At 40.5% G+C, this 10,474-nt stretch overlaps 1 protein-coding gene across 1 annotated transcript; it reads right to left on the bottom strand.

Moving 5' to 3' along the window:
* Positions 1-5,345: 5,345 nt before the first annotated feature.
* Positions 5,346-9,915, bottom strand: minar1 (membrane integral NOTCH2 associated receptor 1). The gene is made up of 4 exons (XM_047348464.1): positions 9,646-9,915; positions 6,887-8,894; positions 6,368-6,586; positions 5,346-6,240 (listed from the first exon to the last, which is right to left on the bottom strand). Exons 2-4 carry the CDS (start codon positions 8,882-8,884, stop codon positions 6,046-6,048), a joined length of 2,412 nt encoding a protein of 803 aa, XP_047204420.1. The 5' UTR covers positions 8,885-8,894; positions 9,646-9,915; the 3' UTR covers positions 5,346-6,045.
* Between the last annotated feature and the right edge of the window lie 559 nt (positions 9,916-10,474).

Genomic DNA, 10,474 nt, shown 5'->3' on the forward strand with positions numbered 1-10,474 from the left:
TTCCACTACTTTACAACCACAAGGTTTACCACTGTTCCATCTTCCTGGATTTCATTAGAATGGGCCATGATAGATTGCTCTTTGAGACCTTTTATTCTGCTTCATGTTGTTACACTGGTTCTATTTGAGTGGTTATTTTATTCTTCAAATTATTTAAGTTTCTTAAAAATCAATTAGCTGCTTTGTGGCCAGTGTAAAGATTACCAAAATGTCTCTAATAATACCGTATCGTCAAGAGCTGTGCCTCAGGTGGTAGGTGTCCATCCTATAACTAGTGGGTTGCTGGTTCGAACCTTTGCCTCATCTGTCTCAGTTGTTGTGTCCTTGGGTAAGACACTGTCTTGTAAAGTGCTTTGGGGTCATTGGATTAGCTAAAGCTCTATACAAGTACAGGGCATTTTTACCATTATTTTATTTGCAACCTCTTTAGTAACTCTTTCTGTTGGGGTTACATCAGACCTGAAAACACATGTATAATATAAATAACTAAATACTCAAATTAAATAGGGAACTCTTGACCTATGAGTAAACCTTATTTATGTGCTTCCAGCCAGATTCTGTGTTTCAATGTAAGCTGATTTTAGGTAAATATTATGCATGAAATTCTTTGAAACATGCAGTCAGTAACTGTGTGCTGTTGTCTTCCTCCTGGCTCTCAGGATGCACACCGCAGCTTCATTAATCAGCCACTGCTGGCATATCTGGGTGTAGCAACCAATCTGCCATGCAGCATTTAATGAGAATAACACTCTCACACATATACAGTGAATCAGTTGTCCAGATTTATATATCTGTGTCCAGTAAATAATTTTAACAATGTGTCAACAGACTACAGCTATTTTCTATGTACCTGTTTGATTTTTTTTTTGTAATGCACATGTCATCTGGTTCTGCATTAGACTACTGCCTCAAGTACTGCATGCCTGACTATTGAACACTGCAAGTCCATTATTGTTGATTTGCGATTATAGGATCTGTCAGTCAATACAGCCTTTATGCTTTTATCAATAATTCATGTCTACAGGTACATTTCCTGCAGTCAAGTATCATTTAACTTCTAACACTCTGGTTTACACTGGTCACTGCCTGGTCTAAAACTAAGAGGAACATTACTGGTAACTTTCAATATGCAGTGCCCTGCAAATGTATTCGCACCCCGAGAACGTTTTTACATTTTCAAACATTACTGCCACAAACTTTAATATAATGAGACTGTATGTGATAGACCAACATAAACTAGTACATAATTATGAAATAGAAGAAAATTGACACATTGTTTTTAAATTTTTCCACAAATAAATATCTGAAAAGTGTGACATGCATTCAACACCCTTTACTCTGATACCCCCAAAGAAAACCCAGTAAAACCAGTTACCTGTAGAAGTAACCTAATTTGTAAAAAAGGGTCAACATATGTGTGATGCAATCGGAGTTTAAATACAGATGTTCTGTGAACAAACCGCATCATGAAGACCAATGGACACTGCAGACAGGCCAGGGAGGAAGTTGTGAAGAGGTTTAAAGCAGGGTTACATTATAAGACAAATTTTCCAATTTCCCAAGCTTTGAGTATCTCCCACAGCACTGCTCAATCCATCATCCACATATGGAAAGGCACAACTGCACAAGTGTCAAATGCAGATGTCCACCTAAATGGACAGTCAGGGGAAAGAGCACATTAATCAAAGAAGCAGGCAAGCTGTCAAGGATACCTCTAGAGGATCTGCAGAGAGCTACAGCTTAGGTGGGAGTCTTTCGACAAGACAGCCATTAGTTGTGCACTCCACAAATATGGCTTTTATATAAGAATCATTGCTAAAATAAAGTCAAAAGAAGTCCAAGCTTACTGTGTCCCCTACAAGCCACATATGAGACTGCAAACATGGAGGAAAGTGCTTTAATAAAATAAGACCAAAACTGAGGTATTTAGACTTACATGTAAGGCATCATATGTGGTGGAAAACTAACACTGCACATCACCCTGAACACAGCATCCCTATAATGAAATATGGTGGTGGCAGCTTTATGCTATGGGAACATGTTTCTTTAGGAGGAACAGGTAAGCTTCTAAGAGTTGACAGGAAGCTGGATTGAGCTAAATACAAGGTTTTGAAAACCCGTTTTCTTTCACTTCACAATTATGCACTACTTTAAGTTGGTCTATCAGAAAGAATCCCAATAAAATATATTAGTTTGTGGTTTGAATATGACAAAATTAATACATTTGGAATGCACTGTAACACTTGAAGACATGTAAAGTTTAAACACATTTATTTTTTTAATCAGTTCTATTGAAAATGATCTGGAAAATAAATGCAAGACATAAATGTCTTGCAGACAGCTACTATATGACAAATCAACATACCTACACACAATTATGAAGCACTGCAAACAAGTATTCTTTACTGCAAGGTACAGTCATTCCTTGTTTACCTTCTACTTGCATGTATAAAAAGTGCACATATACAAAAAAAACTTCCCTGTTTCAAGTCAATCCGTTTCAACTTTCCCTAGAGTGTAAAATGAAGGGTCCACTAATGCATGGACGGTGGAATGGAAGCACCTGCAGATTTTGCTGACTCTGGGGTTGGCCCTCTTCAGTGGAAACACTGCGGGAGTAATGGATCTATAAACATCCTCATGGGTAACACTCGGCAAATATACAGCAGAGCTACTAAGGCGTGTACATTGGAGCAGAACACACACCCCTAATATACTTGTGTGTATACACAAGGCAAAACAAAAATCTTTAGAATATGAGAAACAATCAATACATTTCTTCCTGTACTTACTGGTTCCGTGGGCTACTGTTTCATTAATGACAAAAGCACAGAATCATGGGCCATTCTACTGTTGCAGTTTTGTGTAAAGCGTTCAGATCTCTTGACAAAAAGTACTTAATTACAGAAGAAAGAAATGTAAATCTTTGCAAAAAGTATTGTAGTTTGTAACTTAGAATATAATGTTGCAGTGAAATTTGGGCATCACATTTTGACAGCCTAGAATGTTAGCCAGCACATTATAGTTCAGTAATTGATATTGTGAGCCTGATCAAAAACTGAATTACACACAGTTTAAACAGGCAGCATTTGTTTAAGAGCAATGGTTATTGCATTTGAGTAACATGCACCACCCGAGTAAATATTACGATTTCTAAGTACAACCATACTGTCAGAGGTTTTAAAGCAGCATCGCAACAGGACTTACACTTTTCCACATGAAGCTTTGTAAAAACAAACAAACCTATGGAGCCCAAAAACTGACATGGCGGAAAAAAAAAAAAAAAAGAAAAATAAAAAAATATATATATATATATATACATATATATAAATACAAAAAAATACTAATTCGAGCCCACAAAGTACGTATTTGTGCAGACAAAATATTAATTTGCGGCCACGAAATATATATAACGTGCACACGAAACTCATTCCCATGAAGTATTAATTCATGCGCACATTGTACCTATGAACTTTTCAAATCAGGAAGACCAAGGAACACATCAGACAGGTCAGGGATCAAGTGGTTAAGAAAGCCGCATAACTTTCATATTCTCTCACGTTACAACCACAAATCTCACCGTATTGTAACGTTAAGTTAGAGCACCAGTATTTCATGCACACATTATATTTCATGTACATATTTCACGGCCACAAATTAATATTTCATGCGCATGAATTGTATTTCGTGGGCACAAATTACTATTTCATGGGAACAAATCAGTATTTCGTGCGCACGCTATATATATATATTTTTTCCCCATGTCAGTTCCCAGCCACTGCACAAAACAACAGAAAATAAATAAATAAATACTTGCTTATCCTTTGGCTTTGCACAGTTGGTTGAAGGATGCAACTTAATTGTGCATTCTACGTTTTCTAAGAAGTTTAAATTTGTAGTCATTTATTGGGTTTGTAGTTGGAAAGAATTAATAGAAGGTTCCTAGAAGTGAAATATAGCTTGTAAAATTGCAGGTTTCTGATCAACCCTAGCCTCAGAATCTAATATGGCTGCCTTGAAGGTAAAACTATGTCATACCCACAGGAAAAATATATATTTTTCAACGTCTGCCATTTTCACGCACACACACACACACACACACACATAACATAACCTCCTTTTCTGAACATGTAGCTACATTGTTTGAAAGTGCAAACTGAATTGGTTACATCAGTTAGCCTGGTTGCAAAAAGTTCCAGTGAACTCCACTGTTTTTCAAAATGAAGGATGGTTAAGCTAGGTTAAAGGTAAACTTTTACTTCAGAGGTAACTGTTCTTGAGTCACTGTTAACCACTTCTGTATGTTAGAGGGGGTTCTAATTTTTTTCAAATAGCACTTTTCTTTGGATAAGATTTTGATTAGGAAAACATGTTCTTGAACAATTCTTATTAGCTCCACGTCAGTGTCACTTTGTATTTGCATTGCATAAGACACAAAACAGGTACCAGGTACCATTTGTGGTACTTGAACCACAGCTTAAGAAGCCTAATTTTAGAGCAATGTAGGACACAATTTTGCTGTGCAGCTATTTACATACTTGCCCCTATATTTGGTGCACCTTCAAAGCACCAGGTTGGACTAATGTATTTTCATGTGAACTGTAATAATTCTTCATGGCATAGATTCAACAAGGTTGAGGGGGTCATTCCTCTGAGATTCTGGAACATATGACACCAGTTCCTGCAAATCTTTCAGCTCTACATCCATAATGTAAACCTCTTTTTCCACACACCCCAAAGGTGCTGATTTGGTTTGAGATCTGGTGACTGAGGGTGGGAGCTTTTGGAATGCTTGAGCTTGGTGAGATGGTACATCATCATTCTGAAAATAGCCATCACAAGAAAAGTATACTGTGGTCATAAAGAGGTGGACATGATCTGTAACAATACTCGGGTAGGCTGTGTTTTTTTCTTTACAATGCCTTATTTGTGCTAAGAGACCTAGAGTATGCTATGAATATATTCCCCAAAAGGTTTTATATTCTGCTTTCATAAGTTAATCTGTGTCATAGATGGAATGTGAGCCAACAGGTGAATGAAAACCAGATGACGCTGGTGCTGAGTGAGTCTGTAGGTATGTAAAGAAACTCTGGCCAAGCGAGTCCTGTCAAAAGATAATGTATACATCAGCGCACTTCAATCTTCCCATAAATTGAGTTGCAAGTGGAATCTCCCACTCAGAGAGTGTTTACTGGAAGAGGTGTCCTCTTTCCTTCACTGCTCCACATCCAAAGCATCAACAACAACCATCTTTGACTGTTGAAACATGACACCTTGTAAACACCCTGCACCCCAGATAAGTGGATTTAAATGATTATATTTCCTGCTGAGAGAAATTGGGAGATAACTCTATAAAAATAATATTTTTATTGATTCCAGCTTGCTTGAACAGTGTGTAATATAGCTTAAAGGAAATTCAAGTACATTCCAACCTAAAGAAAACAACGGCCCTGTACACACCATCTAAGACTACAAATCACCCAAACTCTCACCTACTGATAAAACTCTTATCTTACATAAAGGTGATATAAGTCCTGGATTGTTATCAAAGGAGCAGCAAAAACAAGTCAGGCAGTGCTCAGTGCTGAATTACAATGCAAATGCACCATAATTAAGGTGGACTCAAAAGAAAAAAATAAGGGAACAAACTGACACTTGTCAACTGGCTCAGTGTTGTTAGCTTCAATATGTTCAACCAGAACTATTCTCATATTTGATGAGTTCTGTTTTCAGCCACCTAAAAATGTTGATAATAAACATCATCAAACAAGTCCTAGCTAATGGGTGAAAAAATGGGTTCTGAAATGACCTTCAGGTTGTTTTTTCTGTCATAATAAACCATGGTGCATCATGCTAAGAAATACAAGTACTCAGACCTTCCAAATCACCAGTCTAGATTTAGAGTCCAAGTGTCAAAGTCTCTCACGTAATAATCTTTATAGGGATGCCGTGCACGTTTCCAAGTACATGACATGGCTGCTGAAAACACATAAAGTAATAAAATGAAAGAAGATGGGCAAGGCCGTAGATTCTCTGTGAGGGTGTTCATATACCCATAGTGCAAATTGGAATGACAATGATGAGAATAATAGTTACAACAGTGGCAATGAGAGCAACCAGCTTGCATATCTTGAGCCGCCGGAGGTTAGCCTCTTTACGCCGGAGCAAGGCATCGTAGCCCGGAGTGTAGATGTCGTCCATCCAGAACTCCATGTTGTTGGGGTTCAGAGACTCCTGACCCTGACAAACAAAATGCCATTTGTTTTATTTATTGACAGATAAATGTACTGATGTCATATATAGACAATATAAGAAAGAGATAAATTCATGCAACTCTTGTAGCCCTTATAGGGTCAGCATTTCCTACTTGTAAGTCCAAAGTGGAGATTCGTGCCTCTCTGTCATCTACGGTCCATATGGCTCTCCCTCTTCCTTCGGCCAGTCTGGGGTCAATGACCTTTCCAGAGCCAAGCCCCCTTGTTAGGGTGCTATCTTTGTGACGGAACAGGGACGAGTTAAACACTTGTTCCACCATGCTGGTAGGCTTTTGGGAAAGCAGGTTGGTAGTGCTGTCTGACTGATCTCCCTGGAATAAAAACAGACCAAACATAGGCTTTACATAAATCATAAACAAAAGCAATACATATGTTCAGTTTAATCTGTCACACATCCACATAATGAAACATGTATATTCTGCAAAATGGAGGGAAAGGCATCGATGCACAACAATAATTGCGCAACATGGAAACAGTACAGTTACCTTCAAAATTAGCATTAGTTTAGTATATGAGAAACTTTACTTGGATACATAGATTGCATCATTATGTATTGTAGGAACGCATTAGAATAAAAAGTATGTTAACTGAAATAAGTAGAACTTCTTTACCTGTCCAATTTTCCTTTGTGATGCTTTACCATCTTTACTTTTTGAGAAGGACACCGACCAGTCTCTTGCAGAGTTTGAGACGTTCAGCTGTTTGGTATCAGAGGAATTTTTTTCTTCAAGCTGGGTTTTGGAGGCACGGCGAGACGATGCATCCTTCTTCCCTTCTTTCTGCCCTTTGGAATCCGTTTGACCTTTGCTGCTTTCTGTTTGATCCCCAGTGATGTTCCATCGGCTCCAGTCCACGCTACTTGAGCTGGTCCCTGATAACAGATGCCCAGTTGCAGACAGCGGCTGAGGCTCTGATGAGTCAGAGGGAGTGATAGGGTGGCTCATAAAAGAGGAGACACCACTGAGAGGCTCAAGCCATCTACCGCCAGCGCTTTGACCACCACCAACAATAGGCTGCTGGATCTTTTCATCCAGTCGCTGTAAAGCAGAGAGTACCTGAGAAATCTCAGCCTTCACATCATTCAGTGACTCCAGTTGTCTTTCTATCTGACTCATGCGAAGCAGCAACTTGCAGACGCTGGTCTTTAGCCCATCATCACTGCTTTCCAGGGAATGGAAAAGTCTTTGGAGTTGGCCTAAGCGGCCACGTCGGGCCTCGGGGGTGTCCTGGTTAGTTGTGCCATCGCTGGAATGCAGGACTCCTGTGGATCCACACATGCTTATGTCATCTAAGAAGCGAAAAATTGCACTGATGTCATCCTCACCAAATTCAGGGTCATCTAATGAAGTCATGAAGGAGAGCCGATCAGCATGAACCAGGCTCCGGAGTCTCCGGGGATCCGGTGGGTCGGTTTGTGTTCCCTGAGCCTTCAGCCTATCACTTCCACTTGGCAATCCACTGTCTATACTCTCACCTCCTGAGGAACTACTTATAACAGGGGTAGATCGTCTTGGAAGTTGTGGCGCATGTGATTCCATCCCCAGATCAATGCTGCCAATGCCTAGCCGGTCCTCCAGACTGTGACTCTTATTACTCCAGATGGCCCTCTGTGTCTTGGGTGGTCGAAGGTGCCGGGGAGATGGCTCTTGCATTGAGCCTGGTCCAAAGTAAGTTGAATCCTGCAGATCTTCAAAGCTCTCATGTTTAACTTTAGCCCGTTGCTCTGGTGACATGTGAACTGCAGTAGGCGATGGGTAAGGATTTGGGATCATTTCAAAGCTGTGTTTGTTGAAGCCTGCATGCCCTGCTTTAGGACTTGGAGACTCACTGCTGACAGTCACCTGCGGTATTAGAGGCGGTTGGTTGTGGAAGTCTTTCCTAAAGGCGCTTCTCTTCTGGTCAACCGATGATTCCTGTTCGCCTTCAAACACCTCCATTGCCGCAGATTCTCCACTCGATTCACTGTCCGTCTCCAGAGGCAGGTAGATATTCTTCATTACCTCATTGAGGTTTGGACTGCTGGAGTATGAGTGTGTAGTGTGAGGCAAGTCAAAAGACACAGCCCTCGTCCGGACGGGAGGGGAAGACACAAATGAAATGGGATCCGGGGGAAGACTTCCACGCTTGCGAGCAGAGTAATTTGATTTTGGAAAAAGCAAGTGCTGGGCAATAGGCCTCCCACTGGAGTCAGAGTGAGTGCGTGCTTGTTCTCGACCAGGAATGTTCAGAGGGTGTAAACCAGGCAGATTGGGGCCAGGAGATTGATCGACAGGGATTATTGGTTGGGCTCTCATTGGATAGCTGCTATCAGAGACTCCACCTGTCATCTGAATGAGATTGAAAATAGTCACAATGTCTGCAGAGACCCCTATGGGTGAAAGCCCCTGGCCTCTGGTGGAAACCCGGTCTCGGAACAGAGTAGCAGGGAAACAGGGGTCCCTGCTGGCGGCAGCAAACAGCAAAGCCCTGAGCTCAATGAGGTGGTCGAGGTCAAAGCGAGTGCTAACCATGCGACAAAGGTCCTGGAATGTCAGCCACTGGCGCATGTTGGCCAGCTCCTCCAGGATCCCCAGGAGGACTCCGGGATATTCCTGCTGCAAGTCAGCCATTGCTGCTCACCTGTTAGGGAGGGCAAATAGTGAGCAAAACTTGCATTTGTTTTAACTTTATTATGAGAGAAAGACTTATGATTTGCCCTTTAAACAGTGCTTCAGTGTATCTATCTAATCATAAAAGTTTTCTTTTATTGGCCCAAGACAACAAGTCCTTTTATTTTTAATGATAGCTGAAGGTTGCCAACCATTAATCTGTGCTATCCAGTAGGTTCTATTGACTCAAAAACTTCTGTATTATGTAATAAGCATTATTACAATAGCAGGTTACATTAAACATCACATAATCAATTAATTTAGATTTCCCTACTCTGCAGGTTTCTTTCAGATATAATGCATCAACTCAAGAGTTGATACTGCAACCTTCTAAACATAACTGCAGGAAAATGCCTTTCTGCGATGGAGTGAAGGAGCAATTTATTCAGGACTCTGATGCGACCTTATTTTGTGGTCCTTAAATAACTGGTCATCTGATCTAATGATGCTGCCACACTGCGCACATCTTTACCTCTCTGGACATTTTTATTTCACTCGTCTCTATTAACAGCTTAAGTGCCACTTTGCAAGTGCAACACATAATGATGATGAGTATTTGATGGCTCTATTTTGAAGATGGCATACAGTTAATTAACATGAACACATGACAACATTTAAAAAGGTACATTGTCTCTTTTTGTTCTAGGACACCCCTGTAAATTCAATGTGTTGCAAACATACAGTATCTCTAGCTCCATTTACCTGTGTCTATTTTTACTCACCTGAATCTACTGGCAAAGATCTGAAGCTACTCTCGTATCCATCAACAAAATCCACATTAACGTGTTTGCATATTCCAAGAAGCTCTGGCTGGGTCGGCTCATCCTCCCTTTGCAGTCCTAAGGCTTTCTCCGTTCTTTAGAAGCGACAAGCCCAGAGCTTGGGCAGTAGAGGAGAAATTTAGAAATCAGGTCACTTTCCCACAAGTCCCTGCAGGCCCCTGAGGGACCTTAAAATACATCCAAATGGTTTCCCCTCATCACAGATCAGCATTGACGACACTTGCAAAGTTGATAGTACGAGCACATCTAACAGGAGACACATATACAATCTTGGCAGATCAACCCAGACATGTGTTAGTGGATGTGGACCATATTTTCTCAGGCTTCCATAACAAAAACTGGTTATGGGTGCAAGCTTTGCAATTCAATTAAAAAGGCAGATTAAAAATTGATGTTTGTTAATTCACACATAAACCTTCTGCGCTGACAGGAAACCCTAAAATTTCCCACTAGATTGCTGCATACAGAGATGTCTGCCAGACTCTTCGCCATTACTCTGCATTATTATCCATAAGGGCTTGTACTTAAAATCCCATTAGAGCAAGAAAAAAGGCGAGGCTTTCATCGTTGAGTAGCAGCACTCTGCTACAATCAGGAAGGACATCTCTAATTCATCTAACAACTTGCTGAGAGGGAGGGTAGGGCATCCATCATCTCTGCACTCAAGAATCAATGCAGTGAACGAGCCACAGTATGGGTGTGAGTATGGCAACTAATGCATTACTGTCAAGTCCGCTATGTTGCAGTTTTAATCGCAAGTTGAGAAGAA

Source organism: Girardinichthys multiradiatus, chromosome 20 (genome assembly GCF_021462225.1).
Source record: "Girardinichthys multiradiatus isolate DD_20200921_A chromosome 20, DD_fGirMul_XY1, whole genome shotgun sequence".
Taxonomy (NCBI): domain Eukaryota; kingdom Metazoa; phylum Chordata; class Actinopteri; order Cyprinodontiformes; family Goodeidae; genus Girardinichthys; species Girardinichthys multiradiatus.

What these genes read in the sequence shown, in the direction of transcription:
- minar1 (XM_047348464.1), bottom strand. Translation starts at nt 8,884, where the DNA reads ATGGCTGACTTGCAGCAGGAATATCCCGGAGTCCTCCTGGGGATCCTG. An exon ending in CACAAAGGAAAATTGGACAG is followed by an intron (nt 6,587 to 6,886) that starts GTAAAGAAGTTC and finishes TTTTTATTCCAG; the next exon opens with GGAGATCAGTCAGACAGCAC. An exon ending in TCTCCACTTTGGACTTACAA is followed by an intron (nt 6,241 to 6,367) that starts GTAGGAAATGCT and finishes TTTGTTTGTCAG; the next exon opens with GGTCAGGAGTCTCTGAACCC.